Source organism: Trichechus manatus, unplaced genomic scaffold (assembly GCF_000243295.1).
Source record: "Trichechus manatus latirostris isolate Lorelei unplaced genomic scaffold, TriManLat1.0 scaffold00057, whole genome shotgun sequence".
In the NCBI taxonomy this organism is placed as follows: domain Eukaryota; kingdom Metazoa; phylum Chordata; class Mammalia; order Sirenia; family Trichechidae; genus Trichechus; species Trichechus manatus.
Genome location: NW_004443993.1, coordinates 15,354,622 through 15,378,559, shown reverse-complemented (window position 1 = coordinate 15,378,559; position 23,938 = coordinate 15,354,622). Strand labels below are relative to the sequence as shown.

Sequence of the window (23,938 nt, the reverse complement as noted above, 5' to 3'; positions counted from 1 at the left end):
GGAAGACTCATTAACAACCTGCGTTATGCAGATGACGTTGCTTGCTGAAAGGGAAGACTTAAAGCACTTACTGATGAAGGTCAAAGACTACAGCCTTCAGTATGGATTACACCTCCACATAAAACAAAAATCTTCAGAACATCATGATAAAAGGAGAAAAGATTGAAATTGTCAAGGATTTCATTTATCTTGGATCCACAATCAACACCCATGAAAGAGCAGTCAAGAAATCAAATGACACATAGCATTGGGCAAATCTGCTGCAAAAGACCTCTTTAAGGTGTTAAAAAGTAAAGATGTCACCTTGAAGATTAAGGTGTGCCTGACCCAAGCCATGGTGTTTTCAATTGCCTCATATGCATTTGAAAGCCGGACAATGAATAAGGAAGACCGAAGAAGAATCGATGCCTTTGAATTATGATGTTGGCAAAGAATACTGAATACACCATGAACTGCCAAAAGAATGAAAAAAATCTGTCTTGGAAGAAGTACAGCCAGAATGCTCCTTAGAAGCAAGGACGGCGAGACTTTGTCTCACATACTTTGTATATGTTATCAGGAGGGATCAGTCCCGGGAGAAGGACATCATGCTTGGTAAAGCAGAGGGTCAGTGAAAAAGAGGAAGACTCTCAACAAGATGGATTGACACAGTGGCTGCAACAATGGGCTGAAGCATAACGATTGTGAGGATGGCACAGTGTTTTGTTCTGTAGTACACAGGGTTGCTATGAGTTGGAACTGACTTGGTGGCACCTAACAACAAGAACAACGTAGATAACATATAACTCCACCTTCAGCCAATAGTTTATTGGATAGGCTAAAGAGGGTCAGCAAAAGAGAGGAAGACCCTCAACAAGCTGGACTGACACAGTGGCTGCAAAACCAGGCTCAAGCATAACAACGATTGTGAGAATGGCACAGAACCGGGCAGTGTTTTGTTCTGTTGTGCATGGGGTCGCTAGGAGTCAGAACTGACTCAAAGGCACCTAACAACAAGATTTGCCCAAAAGAAACACATGTAATTCATTTCAATGCAGTAGCCCTGTGTATACCTGAGCCCCACCCCAACCCTTCAGAGTCAGGAAATTTGCATTTGAAAAGACACACCGACCCACCCAGAACTGCTGCGGGAACAGAAGATTTGCCTGTGAAGGAAGGACCTGCAAGGAAAAAAAAAAAATGATTGTTTCCGTTTTTGAATTTTGAGCAAACAAATGGTTTGCCTTTGGGTGTATTTAGGCAGGAAAAGTCAGTGCCATTAGAAGAACCCGCCTTCCAGGACTGGAAGTTAAAGGGAGCCAGAGAGTAGTCAGCCTGGTATACTCACCTGTGGTGACCACCTGGGTCCACTCGTCTACTCATGAGTGGAAGTGGGAGAGGTGCAGCATTGAACATTGAAGAGACGGGCTGAGTATAGACACCTTCCAACGGCACCCATTGACTTAGCCGAGGTGGGGCTATGGATAAGCGAGAGAGAAGGGCCTGGCTGGTCTGAAGTGCAGGGAGGTGTGTGGACTCCTGAGCCTACAGCTGGTACCCATTGACCTAGGGGCTAGGAATGAGCCGACCACAGCCTGACTGAAGGAAGAGAGAGAGAGAGATTTGACACCGTGAGCTGGTGTAGCCTGCTGCAATCTGATAGCTTGCTCTGGACGGGACTTTGTTTATGGATGCAGGTGCAATTTAAACTGGGCAATTTAAACCTCGGCTATTTAAGATGGTGGGGGAGGGGAGATAAAGGCACGAAGCGGCTGGCTTATATACTTTCAAAGGTCTTGTTGTTGTTAGGTGCCGTGGAGTCGGTTCTGACTCATAGCGACCCTATCTATGTACAACAGAACAAAACACTGCCTGGTCCTGCACCATCCTCATGATCGTTGTTGTGTCTGAGCCCATTGTTGGAGTCACTGTGTCAATCCATCTCATTGAGGGTCTTTCTCATTTTCCCATGACCCTCTGTTTTACCAAGTATAATGTCCTTCTCCAGGGACTGGTCCCTCCTGACAACATGTCCAAAGTATGTGAGATGAAGTCTCACCATCCTTGCTTCTAAGGAACTTTCTGGCTGTACTTCTTCCAAAACAGATATGTTCGTTCTTCTGGCAGTCCGTGGTATATTCAATATTCTTCACCAACAGTGTAATTCAAAGGCATCGATTCTTCTTCAGTCTTCCTTATTCATTGTCCAGCTTTATCATACGTATGAGGTGACTGAAAACACCCTGGCTTGGGTCAGGTGCATCTTAGTTCTCAAGGTGACATCTTTGCTTTTAAACACTTGAAAGAGATCTTTTGCAGCAGATTTGCCCAATGCCATGCATCATTTGATTTCCTGACTGCTGCTTCCATGGGTGTTGATTGTGGATCCAAGTGAAATGAAATCCTTTGCAACTTCAGTCTTTTCTCCTTTTATTATGATCTTATTAGTCCATTTGTGAGGATTTTTGTTTTCTTTATGTTCAGATGTAATCCATACGGAAGCCTGTGGTCTTTGATCGTCATCAGTAAGTGCTTCATGTTCTCTTCTCTTTCAGCAAGCAAGGTTGTGTCATCTGCATATCACAGGTTGTTAATGAGTCTTCCTCCAATCCTGATGCCCCGTTCTTCAAATAGCCCAGTTTCTTGGATTGTTTGCTCACCATACAGACTGAATAAGTATGGTGAAAGGATACAAACCTGATACACACCTTTCCTGACTTTAAACCACACAATGTTCCCTTGTTCTGTTGGAACGACTGAAAAATTCCCATTCTTTGTAATGTTATCCATAATTTGCTATTGTCCACACAGTCGAATGCCTTTGCATAGTCAATAAAACACAGGTAAACATGTTTCTGGTATTCTCTGCTTTCAGCCAAGAGCCATCTGACATCAGCAATGATATCCCTCACTCCAAGTCCCCTTCTGAATCTGGCTTGAATTTCTGGCAGTTCCCTCTCAATGTACTGCTGCAACCATTTTTGAATGATCTTCAGCAAAATTTTACCTGTGTGTAATATTAAAGATATTGTTCGATAATTTCTACTTTCTGTTGGATCACCTTTCTTTGGAATGGGCACAAATATGGATCTCTTCCAGTTGGTTATGGTTGGCCATGGAGCTGTCTTACAAATTTCTTGGCATAGATGAGTGAGTCCTTGCAGTGCCGCATCTGTTTGTTGAAACATCTCAATTGGTATTCTGTCAATTCTTGGAGCCTTGTTTTTTGCCAATGCCTTCAGCGTAGGTTGGACTTCCTCCTTCAGTACCTCGGTTCTTGATCATGTGCTGCTTCCTGAAATGGCTGAATGTTGACCAATTGTTTTCGGTACAGTGACTCCTTGTATTCCTTCCATTTTCTTTTGATGTTTCCTGTATTGTTCAATATTTTCCTTGTAGAATCCTTCAGTATTGCAATTCACGGCTTGAATTTTTCTTCAGCTCTTTCAGCTTGAGAAATGCTGAGTGTGTTTTTCCCCTTTGGTTTTCTAATTCCATGTTTTTGTACATTTCTTTATAATACTTTACTTTGTCTTCTTGAGTTGCCCTTTGAAGCCTTCTGTTCAGCTCTTTGACTTGATCATTTCTTCTTTTCGCTTTAACTACTCTACATTCAGGAGCTTCGGAGTTGGACTATGCAAATAAGGTGCTTGTGGCCCACCGAGGGGATTGGGCAACTTGCTAATAATGCAAATAAAGTGCATGGAACCCCTGTGGGGGTGGGACCACACATATACGGTGTATGGAACCCTAATGAGGGGATTGGTCAGTTTTTCCATCCCCATTAAAGGAGAGCCATTCCCAGAGCAAGGGGGGACCTGGCTACCACCAAGAAGAAGAGGAAGAGAAGCATATCCTTTGGACCCAGGATCCCTGCACTAAGACCCTCCTAGATCCAGGAGACAGAGAGAGGAACAGTACCACAGAAGACAGTGAGAGATGGCTGCGCAAAATGGAGACCATCGTGAGATGGCTGCAGTGAGCTTCCTGGCCCACAGAGTGAGAAAGCTGAGAGCCTTTGGGTGCAAGGCTTACTGGCAGAGTGGGGTGCTTCTGGGCACCTATGGCTGAGCTAAAAGAGGTTTGTGACACTTTCCCAAGCAGGGCAGAGGCTGGGCCGAGGTGCCAAGAGACCGAGGGGCCAGAGAGAGGTATGTCTGTAAGCATGGCTAGGAAGAGGCTGTCCTGATTGAAAAACTATATCCTGAGTGTTCCTGAATCTGACTTGTAACCTGTTACTTCCCTAATAAACCCCATAATCATGAGTATTGTCTGTAAGTTCTGCGTGGCTGTTGTAATGAATTATCAGACTCAGCAGAGAAGTAGAGAGTGCCATGGGAGCGACGGTTGGTGTCAGAAGTGGGATAGACGGTGAAGAGAGGAGGCATGTCTGACCTCTGCCTCATAGGAATCAGCCTTGAGCTGTGGATCTTGATTCTCCTTCCCCCTTGTGAAGTTAGAGGAGGTCAGACCCCACCACCCCCACACCATTTTTACATGTAACCTTTTACATCTGGCTTCTCTCATTGAGCATCATGTTCTCAAGGTTGTAAAATGGTAGTAGTAGTAGGATCGGACCTCACCTAATTTCAGGGGGGATAATGAAAATCAAGATCAGCCCAAAGCTGATTCCCATGTGGTGAAGAATAGATAGACCTTCAGTCTTCAACCTCTTTACCAATTCTGACATCACCAACTCTGATGCAGGGCCCCTTGTGGGCCTCTTGCTGTTTTCAGTGTTAGAACCCTTGACCTGTGTTACAGCTCTTTTAGGAGGTTCCTTGCCTCTTCTCTCTCTGCCTCTTCTCTCTTCTTGCCTCTTTTGCCTTTACTCCTTTCTGTTTCTTTCTTCTTCTGTCTGTCAACCTATGGGGTTGGCTGTACATATAAGCAAGCACCTTGTCAGTTTCAAGGCATGGCCCTCCTACCAGGACCACGAACTGAACAATCCCCTCTCAGTAGGCCACAGACACTTCATTTTCATAGTAGACGTAGCTGGGCTACAACTCGCCTGATTTGCATAGCCTGTTGACCAGTCCCTGCAAGGTGCATACCAATCACAGGGCAGGCTGCAGCCCAGGGCCAGACAGAAAATATCAAACCAAATTGTTTCTAGCTTTCCCAGGAAATGTCAATCAACCTGAACAACAGTTACACATCCTCTGGGGTAGGAAACTAGGACAAAGGTAACTCCTCAGGGATTACAGGAAAAATCTCTCAAGCTGTTTTTCCAAAGAATCAAGGCAAAAGGCCACATAAAGGAACCATTTCACCACAAAGGTTTATGCATGCGGCAGTGTCATGGATTGAATTGTGTCCTCCCAAAATATGCGTCAACTTGGTTAGGCCATGATTCCCAGTATTGTGTGGTTGTCCTCCATTTTGTGATTGTAATTTTATGTTAAAGAGAATTAGGGTGAGATTGTAACACCCTTACTGAGGTCATATCCCTGATGCAATGTAAAGGGAGTTTCCCTGGGGTGTGGCCTGCACCACCTTTTATCTTACAAGAGACAAAAGGAAAGGGAAGAAAGCAGAGAGTAGGGGACCTCACATCATCAAGAGAGCAGAGCGCGTCCTTTGGACCCAAGGTTCCCGTGCAGAGAAGCTCCTAGACCAGGGGAAGATTGATGAGAAGGACTGCCTTCAGAGCTGACAGAGAGAGAAAGCCTTCCCCTGGAGCTGATGCCCTGAATTTGGACTTCTAGCCTACTAGACTCTGAGAAAATAAATATTTCTTTGTTAAAGCCATCCACTTGTGGTATTTCTGTTATAGCAGCACTAGATGACTAAGACATAGCGTGTATCAGAGCTTCATTCCTTTTTATGGCCGAAAAATATTCCATTTTATGGATGGACCACTTTTGTTTATCCATTATCTATTGATGGATGCGTGGTTTGTTCCCACCTTTCGGCTACTGTGAATAGTGCTGCAGTGAACGTTGGTAACAAGTGTCTGTTTGCGTCTCTGTTTTCAAGTTTTTTGGGTGTATACCTAGGACCGGGATTGCTTGCTGGCTTAGATCAATTTTGAATGCTCTGTAGAAGCACAGGAGGCCCAGAGAGGTTGAGTGACCCTTCCAAGGCCACACAGCTTGGTTTTTGGCCCTGGCTGTGCCTTGAACCCCCGTCCTATTACTTTTATATTCAGGTCAAAAAATAAATAAATCTGAAACTATTAAGTCTTTTTGGGGAAACTCACAGGGCCGGGTGGGACCTGGCCTAGCTCAGCCCCTTTGTTTTGAAAAAGAGGTAAATTGAGGCACTGCCCTTCCCCCACCCACCATATCTGAGAAGAGGCCTGAGGCCCTGTTGCCTGTTTCAGGAGCTTTGAGGGCCTGGGACGCCAGCTGACTCCGCTGGACCTGGTTCCCTCCAGCTTCACTCACTCCTGGGAAGAGCTCAAGGTATCATTTTCAACATGGTGACGAACAGACGATTCTCAAACAAATGCTCGGCCAGCACGTGTCCACACTCGGCCTGAATCATTCATGAAGGAAGCAGCTGGCTGGCGAGGCCGGAATGGTGAGTGGAAGGAGGCGGGGGAGACAGAAAGACGGAGAGAGGCTGAGCCCCGCTCGCGGAATAAGTCCCGCACACAATGTACCGTCCGGGCATCTTCTCTGCTTGCGTGTTCTACACAGTGACGTCTGACTTGTAACAAAGGTCGGGGCCCTAATCCTTGGTAACTGTAAGGCCAGCCCGTGACCTCGGGGGGCTCCCTGGACAAGGCCAGGGCGCAATAATGGAGGGTCTGCAGGCAGCCTCCCCAAAAGATATGCCCACGTGCTAAGTCCCAGAACCTGTGAGCGTGACCTTCTTGGAAAAATGAGTCTTTGCAGATGGGATTAAGTTAAGGGTCTTGAGATGGGGGAGCTTCCTGGAATATCCAGGCAAGCATATTATAATCACAAAGGGTCCTCATGAGAGACAGAAGAGGTAGACCACATGAAGACAGAGGCAGAGAGGGGAGTGATGCAGCCACAAGCCAAGGAACACCTAGGGCCACCAGAAGCTGTATGAGACAAGGAAGGGTCCTCCCCTAGAGCCTTCAGAGGAATCCAAGCCCTGCCCACACCTTGATTTCGGACCTCTTGCCTCCAGAGCTGTGAGAGAATAAATTTCCATTGTTTTAAGCCTCTCAGCTCATGATGCTGTGTTACTGCCTCCACAGGGGACTCTGGTAAACAGTCTGTCTGACCTCTGTTTTGGGCCAGACACCCTGCTGGTCGCTGGACATGTCGGCCTCACCAGTGCCCACACCCCTCCCCGTGCTCCTGGAGGCCTTCCCTTGGCCTCAGTAACCCTCTTCCTCGGTCCCCTCAGTCAAGTCTCCCTGACCCAGGCAGGGCCGTCCACATCTTTGCTTCCGGCAGTAGCTGGTGTTGGGTGCCGTCGAGTTGGTTCCGACTCACAGGGACCCTGTGCACTATAGAACGAACCACGGCCCGCTCCTGCGTCGTGCTCCCAATCGTTATGCTCGAGCCCACTGTTGCAGCCACTGTGTCACTCCATCTCGTCGAGGGTCTTCCTCTTTTTCGCTGACCCTCTACTTTACCAAGCATGATGTCCTCCAGGGACTGATCCCTCCTGACAACATGTCCAAAGTACGTGAGACAAAGTCTCACCATCCTTGCTTCTAAGGGGCGTGCTGGCTGCACTTCTTCCAAGACAGATTCGCTCATTCTTCTGGCAGTCCATGGTACAGTCAACATTCTTGACCAACACCACAATTCAAAGGCGTCAGTTCTTCTCTGATTTTCCTTCTGGCAGTAGTAACGGTGGCAATTAGTGTGGATTCTGACCCAGGCAGAGGTGGGCTGGTCTCACTCACCGCTGGCACCCAGTGTCCAGAAAGATTCAGGGACTTGTCTGAGCCAGAAGGGTGAGTGTGGCTGAATCGGCAGACCGCAACCCCTTCTGTGACCCCGCGTGGTCCTTGTCTCTTCAGCTATTGCTTGGCTCCTTGGTGATCTTCCTGTAGCCCGGCATCTCTCTTCTCCCATCCCTGCTGGCTGGCTGGCTTGTTTAATCTCTTTCACATCTCGAAAGAGATGGACTTAAAACACACCCTACGCTAATACTGTCTCATTAACGTAACAAAGAAAACTCACTCCCAAATGAGATTCTAACCACAAGTACAGGGGTTAGGATTTACAACACATTTTGGGGGGACACAATTGAATCCGTAAGAGGTCCTGAGGCAGATGGGACCTGCTGAGCTGTGGGGCGAACTTGGGCTTTTACTATGAACCAGACCGGAGCCCAGGAACGCTGTGATGGGCCCTGGATTTTAAATGATTCTGTCTGCTTAGACCTGTGCTTGGAGCTTGGGGCATTTCCAAATGTTAGCTGCCGCCTCCTCTTCCTCTGCCTCCCTCACTCCTGCCCGGCAGCTCTCCAGGGCTGCTGGCCCACCCCTGGGAAGAGTCATGGAGAAAACCAAGACCAGCAGCTGGCCCTGGTGGCCCCCAGAGAGGAGTGCGGGTGTGCCACCTGGAGGGGTATATCCAGGGAGTGTGGGTTGGCTTCTTCTAAATCCACCGCTGCATTCCTGATTAGCCTGTATGGGCTTCCTATGGCCTTAGGCCTGAAGACACCGTGGCCCCGCCGGCTTGTTCAGGCCAAAGGAGGGCTCCGCGGGAGGCGTCCCGTGGAAATCGGCAGCCGCTCCTAATCCCGGCTAGACTCCTCTGGCACCCGGCGCGCGTTAGGGCTCCCAGGCTCCTGGGCCGCCCAAGCCGAGGCCGCTGCCGGGTCTCTGGAGAGGCGGGGCGCATCAGCCGATTTGGCGAATCGAGAAATGTCATTTCTTCTCCCTCTCTAGGTTCGTGCCAATTAAAAACCCCTTTGGCCTTTCAGCATGGACACACAGCAAGCAATAATCGTAATAATTTCCTCTATTTATTGAGCGTCTACTGTGCCGGGAGCTGCGCCAAGCCCCTGAGGCGCATCGTCTCCTGGAGGCTTCCCAGCCCTGTGAGAGGTTCCTGGTTTAGGAAGTGCTGGGTGGTCTGACCTGGCTTTAGCCAACCTGAGCCCCCTTCTGCCCTCCCTGGGCATGCTCCTCACACGGCCGGACTTGGCTTGCCGCCCCTGTCGCCCACAACCCTGTTTAACTCTTCTTAGCATCAGCGGCTCTCTAGGGCAGCTAGCCCACCCCTAGGAAGAGTCACCAAGAGAACGAAGATGAGCAGCAGGCCCTGGTGGCCCCCAGACAGTTTAGGGTGTTTTCCTGCTGCTGGGATGGAGGCTCAGAAGGGCAAGATTCTGCGTCTCTTGTTGACTGTGCGCCCCGGGCCTCCGTTTCTCCGTCTATACGGCGGGCGCCTGTCCTGTGTGCGGGGTCTTGGGCCTCAGTTTCTCCATCTTTGCAGCCAGGGGCGGGACTGCGTATAGGCATCGCTGCTGTAGGATGAACAAAGACCGGTCGGGGGCCGGGGGTGATCCCGGATGCTTCGCGCCCGCAGGCCCCGCGGCCAGCTATGGAGGCAGAGCCCGGGCCTGTAGGGTTCGCGCTAAGAGGACTCCACCTCCCGACGCGCTAACCTAGGAGTTTGACTCAGTTTGAATCAGACTTTTTGGCCATATGCCCATAAGCAAGATGGAGTCCGTAGGTTTCCTGCCCGACTCCAAGATGGCGACGCACCTCCCTTAGCCCTCACGCTCGAGGTGGGCGGCTCCTGCCCGCATGCAAGATGGCGGCAGCCTCAGGGAAGCACGCTTCCCGCCGCCTGACTCGCCACGTACCCACTCTCAAGATGGCTTCCCCCGCAGAGCCACACGCGACAGGGCAGGTCACTGGACCTGGCACCGTCACGTGGTTCCACCTTCTCCCCCACCCCCCAACCCCACTTCTTCCCCCGACACCAGAGGCCGTTTCCTCCTTAGCGCTGACGGACGGCTATTTCCGCCAATAGGCGCCTGCTGTTCCTCTTGGCACCACCCCCCCCAGCGACCTTCTGGCCATTCGGAGGCGCGGGCAGGGGGCGGCCGGACTCGCCCCGCCCCCTGGCTGCAGCAGGAACCAATGGGCAGCCCGCGCGGGGGACGTGTTCGGGCGTCTCCGCCATTTTGTGAGTCTATATCTCGGAGCCGTTGGGTCGGTTCCTGCTATTCCGACGCCTCCACTCCGTCCCCTGCGGGTCTCCTGTGTGTGCAATGGACGGGTGAGTCGTGCTTCTCGTGCTGCCCATCGCCCTCCTCACGCCCCGTTCTCCCCGCGGCCGCCGCCGGGCCCGCCTCGGGCCGACGATCCTCGCGCCGCGCCCGCCTCACCCGGGCCAATGGGGGCCAGGGTCTCAGGCTCCCCTCCCCCTACGCCCGGGCGCGCGGGAACTGGGTTGCGGGGCGGCAGAGGGAGGGCGCGTGGCAGCCTGCCTTCCTGGCGTGGTGGCGGCGGAGGGCCGCCGCCCGGCCGCAGCCCCCGCCCTTCCCGCCGTACTCGCCCCATCCCCCGCGGCGTCCGGCCATTACCGGCCTCCACGCGCCCCAGCCGGAGCGCACGCGGTGGTCGGTTGCCCCTCCCCTTCCCCTGCGTCTAAGCACTCTCGGGGGCGCACGACCCTTCCCGCTGTCCTTCCGGTCTGCGCGCGCCCCTACGCGCTCCCGGCGAGTCCCAGGCTCGTGCGCGGCGTCGCGCAGCTTGTGTGGGCCTTCCCGCTTCCCGTCCTGTCTCCCGCACGCGTGCGCGCCCCTTCGCGCTCCCGGCGGATCCTGGTGCGCGTGCGCGGCTTTTCGCGCGCCCGCTTGGCCGTTCCCGCGCCCCGTCCGGCCCCCTCGCGCGCCTTTCCCGCCGCGCGGACTCTCCTCGCCTCCCCCGCCCGCCTCGGGCCCGGGCGCGGCTCGGAGACGCCGCCCTCCCGCCCCACCCGCGCTTGGCCCTGCCCGGTTTCCGTCGAGCCCGCGTGAGGCGCCCTTCCCCGTCCCAGAGGTTTTTTTCGGGGTCGGGTCTTCTCCCTCGGGACCCCGACCCCCGACGAGAGCCCGAGCTGCCTCCAGAGCGCGTGTTCGTCAGACCCCGCTCCTTCCTCCCGAGCCTGCGGGCGGGGAGCACGGCGCTCGCTGGGAAGCCGCGCTGGCTCGCAGGGAGCCCCCCCAGCGCTTCCTCCGGGCGGTTTCGCTTCACCTTCCCCTTTGTTCCCACCTCCCGCGAGGTGGGGCGGCGCGGCCCAAGGTCACAGGCCGAGCACGGAAGTGGCTGCGCCCCCTCTTAGCCCAGGGTCTCGGGGCGGCCCGGGGCACTGTGCCGTGTCCCGCGTCGCCCGCGTCGCTTCTTTAGTTTTAAGCGAAACTCAAAGTGTCCTAACTTAGCCCAGTCGGTGGAGACATTTTCGGCCCTGCACCGTCTTGGCTTTCGCAAGTGGTTGATGCCGATCAGGGCTATCCGGGCCGAGGACTCGCTTCCGAAACCGGAGCCGCCCCGGGCAGTGGGGGCCAGGCGGCTGGGCCCCTCCTGGGAGGGAAGAATGGGAGACTCCAGGGTTTCATCCAGGCCTGGACAGTCCAGGGACAGTGCTAGAGTGAAGGGACCGGGCTCGTGTGTGTGTACACATTCCATTTCAGGAAAGAAAACGAACGGGGTTTTATTTTTGGAGTAATTATTGACGCTATGTGTTTTTCTGTCTTTAAAGTGTTGTAGTTTTTAATAGGTTTGCAAAGGATAGCTCTGTTTTAACTGTTTAGGGTCAGGACTCGAGTATTTTGTGTTGGGGGGACATTAAGGTTCTGTGGAAAGTTGTGCTAGCTTTAATTTGGTCTGCGAAAACGTTATAGAACCCGTTTATGAATCAAACTACCTTTGAAAGGGATTTTACGTTGTAGACTAGGGTTTGTTTCTTCGTGGGGCGGGGGGAAGTGCTGGTTCTTAAAAATGTAACAAGATGCCAGAACAGTCGTGGTCCTTGAGCTGCTGTTCTTCCTGCCCGGGGCCTGACCCTGAGGTGTGGTTAAAATGCTGGGGTCAGATGCATGCCCTGCCTGGGAGTTAAAATGGCTGAATTAAAGCAGCCTTGTAGAAAAACTGCCGCATGAGGAACGTGATCCCGTGGTCCGTCTTAGGTTTTCATTTCTGTGAGGCTTCCCTATCCTAGTGCACCCTGCGGAAGCTCAGCCAGCTCTGGGTGCTTGGGTTCTGCGGGGAGCTCCGATGGAGCAGGCTCTCGACTTTCCAGGGTGGCAGTGTTTCCTCGTTCTTCAGGAGTCGCCCTGAGCGGGGGGTGTCAGGACGTGTGGGTGCCTTGCTGAAGTAGAGGAGCCCCCACCTGGGAACCGAGGCTGGAGAGCCTTCCTTTTGGGTCGTTTAAAACTCTTTCTCAAGAAAGGCCATTTTTATCAAGCACTTCCTGTGTCTGAGGCCCTTCCAGGGAGGTGGGATGCTCCTCAGTCCTCAGCTGATCTGGGAAGTTTCTCTTCTGAGCTTTTTTAAAATCCTGTTAGAAACTAGTCCGTGTGCCTTTGTTCTCACAGTGCAGAGGTAGGAGCCCTGAGTGGGCCTGAGTGTGTTAGAACGCTTACCGTGGGCGGGGCTCAGCGGGCCAGCTTTGGGACCGGAAAAGCCTGCGCTTTTTGGTCTGGATTCCTGTGGGATTTTGGTGGTGGGAACTTAACTCCTTGAGGACATGAGTAAAGGTACTCAGGTGCCTACGAGAAAGGACAATAGTGTAGGAGACAGGCTTGGCTGGACTCAAGGTGCTGGGAGGACTCCCCATGGCTTGGGAGTGAGAAGAAGCCTGTGGCGAGCCCAGAGGGGGACTCTGGGCAGCCAGGTCACCCAGATACCCCTTCTTGGAGTCACTGTCACTTACCCCAGGACTCGGGTCTGACACCTGCATGGGAGAGCTGTGGAGGTTTGTGCTGTGGAACAGGAACTGGTGGCTGGGCGAGGCAGAAGGGCAGCCATGCTTTCTTCCCGCCCGCCTCTATTGAGGGGAGGAGAAAGTCCAGTCCCAGGGCAGAAAGTTGATGAGTAACTTGGGTCATGGTCGGGCATGCCTTTGCTTTTGTTAATTTTCCCCTCCTTCCTTGTCGGGGCCTCCGCGCAGACCTGGTTAAACGTTGACAGCCCGTTTCTGGAGGCGGTCTCTTTCACACACTCTCCCATGTTGAGAATGTTTCCAAAGCATTTCCCGTTTTGTAGAAAGCGAACAACAGCAGTTGAACTTGAACTGCAGCAGCTCTCCTTGCTGGGGTGTTGGGAGAGACGAAGATGGCCCCTGTAGAGTGGGGATTGAACGGGGGGTGGCTCATTCCCCTACCACAGCCCTCACTGGAGGGGAACCTAGGACTGGGGTGCTGTGTGGCCGGGGAGTGCGGTGACGGCTCACCTGGCTAACATGTCTCCTTCTCTCTCTCTTCCTGCAGCATTGTTCCAGATATAGCAGTTGGTACAAAGGTAGGCATGCTCACTTCCTCTCCACGGTGCACGATCGGGCTCTGAGCACGCGGGCGGGCGCGGGGCCTCACTCCTAATGCCATCCTCCTGCTCCGTCACAGCCTGGTGGGGCTGCGGGCTCTCAGGCAGAAACTCTTAACAGAATCAAGATCTGCAACTCGTCAGCGTCCAATGGCGCGACTCCAGGCCACCCCAGGAATGCTGGGACTGGGGGTGGGTGCCTCAGTCACCTGGCAGCGCCTGCCAAGCCTGCCTACGACTGGGCAGGTGGGATTTCAGGGGCCGGATGTTGGGGGGAGCACTTTGGCGTTTGGCACTTGTTTTTGATAATGATCGAGGTGATGGCTTAATGGCGGTGAGGTTCTGCGGACGTTGGTTTCAGCGGGACAGAGTTGTCGGTTATCCAGGTTTGGCTTTGAAAATGCTATGGGGTGTTTTGAAGTAAAGGAAAACGGCTGAGTTTTAGGGTTGTTATGTACTCTTCCTGTTTAAATTAAAAGAATTTTAGCAGATACTGACAAGGTGGAGGTGGATGGGGTGGTGCACGTCTGGGGAGGATCCGGGCGGGGGCCCGTGCTTCGAGGGTCTGTGGGGACAGATGCGGGGGTGCCTCTGCCATCCCCCAGTTTGGCCTCTGACCGTGGCTGTGACCTGACTGCGATCTTGGGGGTGGTACAGCCCGCTCCCCGTCCACTGGGGCCTTGTCCAGAGAGCCGAGCCACTGGCTGCGGAGCAGATGGTGGTGGGTTGTGGCCAGAGGCTAGTGGCTGGTTTCGGTGTTTCCCGGGCGGCCGCTGTCCCGATTTCCTGCAGATAAACCTGTTTGTTAGGGGTGGAGGTGAGACTGTCTGAAGGGCTTGGAGGATCCTGGGATGCATCCAGATTGCCTTCTTCCAGCTGTGTTGGTTCTGGCCCCATTCCCAGGGAGCACTCTTAGGACAGGACAGGGCTGTTAAGGGGTTCCGGATCCCACCTGGGGAGGTGGGCCCAGGCCTGGGGGGGCGGCAGCTGCGCAGCTGGGCTCATCCACCACTTGAGAGACCAGAGGGCAAGCGCTGGGGCAGGTCTGGGGGCGAGGGGACTCCCGACAGCAGGACCTCGGCCGGGCCGAGTCAGGACCACGGGGACAGACCCTGGCGTGGGCAGGCAGCTTGTGTCCACACCTGTCGTCTGGCCGTGTTTTCAGGGGGAGTAGTTTGCAGCACCCCCTTCTGAGCAGGACAGTGCGGGGAGGACGGCCTCGTGTGGGCACGGGGTTTGGCTGGCTGCAGATGGCTGTGGCCTTACCAGGCTGTTTGCCATGGGAATGGCGATTAGGGTTTCGGGCAAGTGGCCAGGAATGCTGCTCTGAGGAAATTCTGGCCCTGCCCGGCGTTCCGGTCAGAGGGGGACGCCAAGATGCCCTTTTTAAGGTTTCCTGCTGCTGCACCTGGCCCCCCACCCCGGCGCAGGCCAGCTTGGTGGGAGGGGGCCGCAGCCTGGGGGCTTCTGGGCCTTTCTGAACGGTAGGTATGGCCAGGGGCTGGGCAGGCCAGTACCCAGGTCTTAGGAGGAAGGGAGTGGACTAGCTGGTGACCCGAGGTTAAGCAGAGGTTCGCTGTGTGCCTGGCTTCCACTGAATGATCTGGGGTTGAGGCTGAGGAGAAATGTCTCCTTGGAGGGGAGCCATGGCCCTCCCCTCTGGGTGCCTGGTGTGGGGAGACTGGGAGCAGGGTGCTGTGTTGGGACACATGGGTGTGAATGTTTCCCTTTATATCCAGCTCAGGGGCTTCATGCTCTGGACGTTCTCGAAGCTCAGCTGGGGGTTTATTTGTGGGTGGGGTTGCGGTTGAGCCACCCCCCAGTTCTGAGCGTTCACCACTTGGCTCTGAGCTGGGCTGGCGCAGGCAGGAGTTGGCATGTTGGTCCCCCAGCCCGAGAGGAGATGCTCAGTGGCCCCTTGGGTGTCATAGGTAATGGAAGCCGGCTGCCCCTGTGGCTGTTGGGCCTCCCCTCACCCACACCTTTGTCCTGGCGCCCCCTTGTTTGGGTTTAGGGGCCTGCCGGGTGCAGTGGCTGCTCCTTCCTGGCCCGCTTCAGGTCCTCAAGGGTTCTAAATCCCCCTCAGCCTTGCTCACCCGGGCCTCCAGGAGAGGAGGGGTGGAGTGGTGAGGTTTTCATCCTTGACCAGGACAGGTCCCTAGGGCCACCTGGGGGCGGGGGATCCGGGTGCCCACCCACTCCTGTGTGGGGCTGCGAAGCTTCTGAGTGGTTACTAGTTGGCAGCGTGGAGGAAGGATGGAGACAGGGTGTCCTTGAGAAGGGACAGGATAGTCTGAGGGAAAGGCAGTGGGGGGAGGCTTGGGAGGGAGGGGAGGGGCAGGTGCTGTCCTGAGTGCCCTGGGGACCTGGGTGGGGGTGGAAGCCCAGAGCTGTCCCTTGTGTTCACCCCGCAGGTGACAAGCAGGTGGGTGGGCACCAGAGGGAGGACTTGAGGACTTGTTGGGGGTGGTCCTCTGAGGGCTTCGCTGTCTCTCCTGAGGAGCCCCAGGCTGCTCGGGGGTTGGGGGACTGTGGGGGCCAGCCCGAGGAAAGTGGGCTCCATGTGCTCCTGCAGGCAGAGCTGGGGCTTTGTCAGCAGGCGCCGGCTTCACAGCTTTGGGTGAGGTTGTCTGGACAAGCACTTCGTGGGGGGCGGGGCTTCTCTACGGCCCAGGACCAGCCTCCTGATGTGGCTCAGGTGACCCAGTCGGGGGAGTGAACAGTGTTCCTGGACTGGAGTCGAAGGGAGCCCGCCTGAGCGTCCTGTCCTCAGTCACTGTGTGGCCCACACCACACACACCCCTGTTCTCTGGAGTGATAATGCAGGGTGGGTCGGGTTTCCTGGACTGGCTGGAAAATAGGACGCCCGTGCAGGCCGATAAGGGGGGCTTTGTCTGCCAGTGGCCCACGTAACAGGATGCGTCCTGACTTTAGACGTGGTTGTGTTCTCTTGTGGGGCAGGTTGGGGGGGGGTCCTGGCAGGGCGGAGAGGCTGATGGGGGCCCGGCCTAGGCACAGACACGGGAGCGATGGGCACCCCTAAGTGTGGGTTCCGACTTTCAGGTTCTCCTCACAGGGAACCCTGGAGGTGTGTCTAGGATCCTGTTGTGGGGCTTTGAGGCCGCTCTGTCAGTGCAGGGTGTCGGTGTCTCTGGGGACAACCCTGGGTGGGGGTATGTGAGAGAGGACGCGGCACTGCTGCCTCGAGGTCAGGCTGAGCGTGGCCCTTCTCTTCCAGCGGGGATCTGACGAGCTCTTCTCTACCTGTGTCACCAACGGGCCCTTTATCATGAGCAGCAATTCGGCCTCTGCAGGTAACCCCGGGCCCTGGCAGCCCCACACTGTGGCCTGGACAAGTCCTCGGGGAGGGTGCTGGAGGCTTCCCGGCCGGGCAGCAGGGCAGGTGGGAAGTCGGCCCTGCAAATGCCCCTCTCTCCAGCCAACGGGAACGACAGCAAGAAGTTCAAAGGGGACAGCAGGAGCGCCGGTGCCCCGTCGCGTGTGGTCCATATCCGCAAGCTGCCCAGTGATGTCACCGAGGGGGAGGTCATCTCTCTGGGGCTGCCCTTCGGGAAGGTCACCAACCTGCTGATGCTGAAGGGCAAAAACCAGGTACCGCGGCCCCCAGGCGGGTCCCCTGCCCGGGAGGTGGCGAGGGGCCGCCCCGTGACCCTGTCCGTCCCCAGGCCTTCATCGAGATGAACACGGAGGAGGCCGCCAACACCATGGTCAACTACTACACGTCGGTGGCGGCCGTGCTGCGCGGCCAGCCCATCTACATCCAGTTCTCCAACCACAAGGAGCTCAAGACCGACAGCTCACCCAACCAGGCGGTGAGTGCTCGGCTTGTGACCGGGCGGGGGACGGTGCCGTGGGGCCCGCAGGGCTCACCTCTGCTGCTTTCTCCCGCAGCGCGCCCAGGCAGCCCTGCAGGCTGTGAACTCAGTTCAGTCGGGAAGCCTGGCCCTGGCCGCCTCTGCCGCTGCGGTGGATGCTGGGATGGCCATGGCGGGCCAGAGTCCTGTGCTTCGGATCATCGTGGAAAACCTGTTCTACCCCGTGACGCTGGACGTGCTGCACCAGGTGGGGGCCGGCTGCTCTAGGGACCGTGCACACGCTCCTGGCGCCTGTGTCCACTGCGGGTGAGTGGGGCGCTCTGCACGGTGGGGTCCTGGCTCAGCTTCCTTCTTCGCCTCCAGATTTTCTCCAAGTTTGGCACGGTTCTGAAAATCATCACTTTCACCAAGAATAACCAGTTCCAGGCGCTGCTGCAGTACGCAGAGCCCGTGAGCGCCCAGCACGCCAAGCTGGTGAGTGAGTCCTGCCCGCCGCTCGCCCGCGGCTCACTCCCCCCAGCCCGCAGGGAGCGAGCCCCCGCCCACCACTCGCCCCTGTTGCCCGCAGTCCCTGGACGGGCAGAACATCTACAACGCCTGCTGCACGTTGCGGATCGACTTCTCCAAGCTCACCAGCCTCAACGTGAAGTACAACAACGACAAGAGCCGCGACTACACGCGCCCAGACCTGCCCTCAGGGGACAGCCAGCCGTCCCTGGACCAGACCATGGCCGCAGCCTTCGGTAAGACGCCCCGGCAGGCGGCAGTGCACGCACACCTGGACCCTGTCCGCAGGCGAGCGGCACCCACGGGGAGGAGATGGCCACGTAGCTCAGGTTCAGCGCCCCGAGAGGCCCCCAGGGAAGCGCTCGGCCCGGATGTGCCTACGCCCGGCAGCTGCCCAGCCCACAGACGACCTCCCAGCACGCTGCCTGGTCTCTGGGGGGCGAGCCTGGCTAGGTGGGGCCGCAGGCATGACGACTGTCCGCGGCGGCGGAGGCCTGGGTGCAATGATTAGTGTCTCGTTTATTTCTAGGTGCACCTGGTATAATCTCAGCCTCTCCGTATGCAGGAGCTGGTTTCCCTCCCACCTTTGCCATTCCTCAAGCTGCAGGTACTCAAACACTCGCTCTTGTCATAACCCCACATCCGGTCTGCATGCCCACACCACCTTCCCACACCTGCTTTCTCTCGGCGGCCGATGTGGGCTGGCCGGCATAGTTGTGAGCGCACAGGTAACGGGGCCTCCCAGGAGCGGGGCCAGCGTAGGTCAGGTAGTCAGGCCAGGCAGCGGAGGCTCAGCCCTGTGCCAAGGGCTGCGGGCATCACAGCCTTGGGCAGAGGCCATCAGTGGGCGGAGCAGGTATGTCCCAGTAGGTTAGTGCGGTGGCCTGGGAAGCGACCCGGCGGGCGGCCCACCACGTGACAGGTCTCTGTGCGTGCGGACAACAGCTGTCCCCCCCCCCCCCCCCGTGTGCCGAGCATGGAGGAGGACGGCCGCAGTGTGTGGGTAGGCAGGCAGTGGCCCCTGGGTGGCCGCTCGGCTCGCGGGGTTTTGTTGGCGCATTCACGGAACGGCAGCTTGTTGTGCTGTGGGGTGTGTGAGCAGCAGCAGGCCCTGAGCTCGCCCTGCGCTGCCTGCGCCACCTTTGCATGAGAACCGGGCTCTGCTTCGGGCAGAAAGCTGGACATCACTGTCTCAACTGCTCCTTCATTTCCAGGTCTCTCCGTTCCCAACGTCCATGGCGCCCTGGCCCCTCTGGCCATCCCCTCGGCGGCAGCGGCGGCGGCAGCGGCAGGCCGGATCGCCATCCCCGGCCTGGCTGGGGCAGGGAACTCGGTCCTCCTGGTTAGCAACCTCAACCCAGAGGTACGTGGGCTTCCTTCCAGGCTCCTCCTCCTTCCCGGGAAGACGTGCAGGGACGCTGTGCTGGGTCTCGGGGCCTCAGCGCCCTGCCCTCCTGGGGCAGCAAGCGCAGCACCCCCCTCAGCTCTGTCCCTGGTGCAGGGACACTCGGCCTCCACCCTCCACTCACGCTGCACGTCCACTCTGCTTCCAGATTGCTAGTTTTCTGTTTCCTTAACATCTTGATGTACGTTTCCAATTCCATAATGCTCAAAGATAAAATATTTTCTGTTACGGGAAGGCAATCTAAAAATAGGATGGGGGAGCAAAACCTGGGTGCAGTTGAAAGGCCACTGGGCATCTCTGCTCTGCGTGGCCAGGTGGGGTGCTGGGATCAGGGTCCCTACTGCGTGATGGCACGCAGACTGCACCGAGAGAGGTGCCCAGTATAGCCTTGCTGTGAATTTTTGTCACAGTTGCCTCAGAGCTTGAACGAGATGATAAATACTTAAAATATTTAATTCTTAATGGATGGGATTATCATTTAGTCAACGTTTTAGATTGTCTCTTATCTGACACCAACTACCACTTCTTCTGAGGCATGGGGTAGGGCAGGACTGAGCCTCTCGTGGGGGACCTCCCTGCACTTGGGCCCACGGCCCGGGTGGACGGAGGGCACGGGGCAGGCTGAGGCCGTGTTCCCCGGGAGCTCAGTTCGGGGTGAGAAGACTTGTGTAGCGTGAACTAACAGTCTCAGACCTCACCTCACGGCTGTGTAATCGTCCTAGAGACTTACTGTGCCCCAGTCAGCAGGAGACAGTACTTCTGTGGACAGAGCTGAGAGCAGGTGGGGGGAAGTCCGGATGGGGGGCCTTCGTGGGAAGTGCGGGCTCCGTCTGGGGTGTGGTGGGACTGGCCTTCTGGAGGCTCTCCCCCAGTGCTGTCTCCTGCTCTCTGGGTCGAGAACAGGTGCTTTTCTTACCTCTGTTCCGCGAGGTGAACCTGTGACTTGTAACGTGTGTATAGATCTTGACTGGAACGCTACATTATTTTCTTACGTATTTACTGACCTGTGTTTTTTGCTACTTTTTTCTTTTCTCCCCTTCCCCTTTCCCGATTTTTTTTTCTTGCCCTGATCCGGAATTTCTTTGCCAACTGACTGCACGGTACTTCTGCTTCCTGTTGTTGCTTGAAACAAACAAAACATAAATAAACAAACAAACAAAAAAAAATTCCCCCTCCAAAACCCTGCTCTCCGGAAACCAACCTGCCCTTGAATATTAACCACCTTGACAACTCCATCATCCATCAACCATGTCGCACGCCTGCGGGGACTGCCTTCCTCGTGGTGGACGACTGCCAACCTCGCTCCCCCTGACTCTCCCTCTCCCTGTCCCTCCGCTGCCTTGCTCTGCTGTCCTCTAGAGAGTCACACCCCAAAGCCTCTTTATTCTTTTCGGTATGTTATCATTCACACTTTATTACCTTGTTTTCATTGAATTGCGGTCATTTGACACCCTAAGTGTACTATGAGTCTGCAGCTGGCCTCGGGCCTCGCACCGTCTGCTCGGTTTGCGTATGGCGTGCGTGCGTGCGTGCGTGCGTGCGTGCGTGCGTGCGTGCGGTTCCTGGGTGCGCATGGTGGATCACCCCGCATGCTTGTCCTAGAGTTCCCTGTGTTGGTAGCATGCTCAAGTGGCCGCTCCTTGGCAGCGTACCTCTCTATATTTATTACTTTTTGGCTGACCTTGGTTGTTTCCGTAACGTGCCCTGTGGCCGCTAGACGCAGGTTCCCCAGGGGCAGAAAGAGCGGAGCCTTGCGGGCGTGTGGGGCCGGGGGGCTGCGGGGAGACGGGCCGCAGGCCACGGCGCTCAGGCCTTTCTTGGGTTTTTGAAGGCGTGTATGGGGACGTCCAGCGCGTGAAGGTCCTGTTCAACAAGAAGGAGAATGCCCTGGTGCAGATGGCCGACGGGAGCCAGGCTCAGCTGGGTAAGGGGCCGGCCGTCCCTGGGAGTGGGCGGTGGGTGTCCTAGGGCGCCCCCCGTGACGCCCCGTCCCGCCCACAGCCATGAGCCACCTCAACGGGCACAAGCTGCACGGGAAGCCAGTGCGCATCACGCTGTCCAAGCACCAGAATGTGCAGCTGCCGCGGGAGGGCCAGGAGGACCAGGGCCTCACCAAGGACTACAGCAACTCGCCCCTGCACCGCTTCAAGAAGCCCGGCTCCAAGAACTTCCAGAACATCTTCCCGCCCTCGGCCACTCTGCACCTCTCCAACATCCCGTAAGGCTCCCGCGGCCCTGCCCCGCATCCCCTCCACGTACACCTCAATCCTCGGATTAAGTGAAGCAGCTGCGTCCTAGCTCTGTGGCTGTCGGGGAAGCTTTTCTGAAGGGAGGACTCAGGAGAGCCCGGCCTTGCTGCGGAGGGCAGCCAGCCCTGACAGGCACCTCCACAGCAACCACCTCAGCTGCTGATCACCGTCTGTGACCCGAAGCTGGCTCATGGGACACGGGGGTGACCTTCCGTTATGCTCACTTGACACCATCGTGGGCTGTCTGAGACCCTGTTCCTGTAGTCTTGACCTTCTGACCCTAGGGTCTCTTGTGTAGACTAGACTGAGGGTGAGGAGGCGGCCGGGGTGGGCTTGGGCTCACGGTACCCCTGTCTCTGCAGGCCTTCCATATCTGAAGATGACCTCAAGATTCTCTTCTCGAGTAACGGAGGGATGGTCAAAGGGTTCAAGTTCTTCCAGTAAGTAGGGGTACCCCCCGCCCCCCGCGTACAACCCACCTGCCCGCCCACCCGCAGGCCCTGACGCCTGTGTCTGGCAGGAAGGACCGCAAGATGGCGCTGATCCAGATGGGCTCTGTGGAGGAGGCCATCCAGGCCCTCATCGAGCTGCACAACCACGACCTGGGCGAGAACCACCACCTGCGGGTCTCCTTCTCCAAGTCCACCATCTAGGGCGCGCCGGGCTGCGGAGCCGCCCACCCGGCCCCCGTGACGACTTCCATCATTCCAGAGAAAAAGCCACTTTAAAACGCAGCTGAAGTGACCTTACGACCAGAGATTTTATTTTTTTAAAGAGAAATCAGTTTACCTGTTTTTAAAAAAATTAAATCTAATCCACCTTCTAACCTTGCGGTGCCTGTCGCGAGCGGAGGGTCCCACGGCCGCGGCGCCCGCCCTCAGGTCTCACAGCAATGCCTTCTGGAGCTCGACCTGCCGCCACCGGGGCCTTGCGGCCGGGCCAGGGCGGGCTCCAACCACGAGTCGGCTTCTTTGTGCCTTAAAACCCCGCGTGGGGGGGGGGGGCTGCCCGGCTGGTGTTGGGGTGTGAGGGGAGGGCCACAGGCTCCACGGCAATCATGTGCTGACGCCTGGAGTCTGCAGTGCCCGCGCCCCCCCGCGCCTGCCCGATTAATCAAGTGACATGATTCCCCCTCCCACAGACCCCATTAGCAAGGTGCCCCTCCGCGCCTGAGACGCGGGGGCCGCGCGGCCGGCGATCCGCCCTTCTTGTATGATACTGCAGACAGCTGTGCCTAGCAATACTCCAGTTGACCAAATATTCTAATCTCCCCATTTATATGCAAAAGAAATAGTTTTAAGTAACTTTTTATAGCAAGATAAAGATGGTATAAGTGTATCTAAGCTTCCTCCTTGTGGTATTACCTTGTATTCTGTACTTTCCTTCTTTGTAACTGAGAGACGTCACAGGCAGGAATCCCGATCCCAAGGAGCAGACTGGGCGGGGACAGTGCCCACCTGGGTCCCCGCGGCCTTATTTCACACCTAGAGGTACAAACGCTCTTACAGTTTTTCAGGGTTTTTTTCTTTTTTTTTTTTCCTGCAAATTGTGGACCAAAGTTATTTCTGTTTTCTGTCTGCCTCCTGTGCTGGGACCCAGAGGGTGGGGCGGAGGCCCTCGTCTTAACTGCCCGCCCCCTCGGACCTGCCCCTGCCCTGCTGCGCAGGCTCTGCCTGTGTGTGCATTCTGGTGGCAGCAGCCACCCCCGCCTCTGCAATGGGGGTTCTCTGGACCCCAGTGTTTGCATGTAAGGAGTGTAACAAGGGTGTAAATATTTGTGACTTTTTATACCTGTAAGACCCGAGGGTAGCCAGCGCGGTTTTTTATGGTGACACAGATGTATATTTTGATAGAAGCAATTACAGGCGCAGTATTGTAACCGCGGAGGGACCGCGACCACTGCACATTCCAGGGCCGCCCGGCGGCTGTAATGCGCGAGAAACGAATTAAACGATTTTATAACAAACTTTGTACCTTTTCTGTAGACCTCTTTCTTTCTGTTCACGTTGTAGAAGGCAGCTGGCCATCTGTACTCGGACTTTGAATAAATTTCTTCTGTATCCTGTGCTCCGACTTCCCACTTCTTTGGGCCTGTTTGTCTTAACTGCTTTCCCTCTGGGGCCAGCCTTCCACCTTCCTCCCTCCGCTCGTCTGACTGCTCGTGGACTGTGGGCAGGCTCGGCGTCCCGGGTCGGGGCCCCTCCAAGCCACGGGCACAGGGACGGCCCGCTGCGCCCCCGCTCGGCCAGGACAGTGCGGGGGCAGAAGCCTGTCCGCCGCTGTGCGTTTGCGGCCTGCTGCTTCCCGGGCCTCGGCGCAGACAGGACCCGCCCCTGGAGCCAGGGGCCCGCCCGCCCGCTCCCCGGCAGCCCACCCCGCAGATGGCCCCGCGCGCGACCGGCCCGGCTCGCCCCCGGACTTAGTTCGGAAGGGGGGGGGGAGTGCCCACTGGGGGGGCCGGCGGGGCCGTAGGCGTGTTCAGCCACGACAAAAAGACTCGGAGTCTGAACTCGCTTGTCCACCGTTTATTGATTCCTCCGTGGAGCAC

The 23,938-nt window shown here is 56.3% G+C and overlaps 2 protein-coding genes across 3 annotated transcripts in view; one reads left to right on the top strand and one right to left on the bottom strand.

The window, feature by feature from the left end:
- The first annotated feature begins 10,036 nt into the window (after positions 1-10,036).
- On the top strand, positions 10,037-22,372 carry PTBP1 (polypyrimidine tract binding protein 1). 2 transcript variants are annotated; one of them, XM_004378525.2, is made up of 15 exons: positions 10,037-10,148; positions 13,342-13,372; positions 16,632-16,707; positions 16,833-17,005; positions 17,080-17,226; positions 17,306-17,476; positions 17,593-17,703; positions 17,798-17,972; positions 18,266-18,343; positions 18,951-19,099; positions 20,501-20,534; positions 20,973-21,065; positions 21,143-21,359; positions 21,753-21,830; positions 21,911-22,372. In XM_004378525.2, exons 1-15 carry the CDS (start codon positions 10,141-10,143, stop codon positions 22,041-22,043), a joined length of 1,674 nt encoding a protein of 557 aa, XP_004378582.1. In that variant the 5' UTR covers positions 10,037-10,140; the 3' UTR covers positions 22,044-22,372. The 2 variants fall into 2 exon arrangements, with proteins under 2 accessions (XP_004378582.1, XP_004378584.1); XM_004378527.1 differs by lacking the exon at positions 18,266-18,343 and having other exon boundaries at positions 21,911-22,043.
- Positions 22,373-23,490: 1,118 nt separating this feature from the next.
- Positions 23,491-23,938, bottom strand: part of PLPPR3 (phospholipid phosphatase related 3) — an 8,894-nt gene continuing 8,446 nt past the window's right edge. The window contains exon 8 of the mRNA XM_004378694.2: positions 23,491-23,838. Within this exon, the coding sequence (XP_004378751.1) occupies positions 23,491-23,838 (348 nt within the window). The remainder of the gene's footprint in view (positions 23,839-23,938) is intronic.

Excerpts from the sequence above, each read along its gene's own strand:
- PTBP1 (XM_004378525.2), top strand. Across the intron at positions 17,006-17,079 it reads TGCTGAAGGGCAAAAACCAG|GCCTTCATCGAGATGAACAC; the intron begins GTACCGCGGCCC and ends GTCCGTCCCCAG. Across the intron at positions 19,100-20,500 it reads TTAGCAACCTCAACCCAGAG|AGAGTCACACCCCAAAGCCT; the intron begins GTACGTGGGCTT and ends GCTGTCCTCTAG.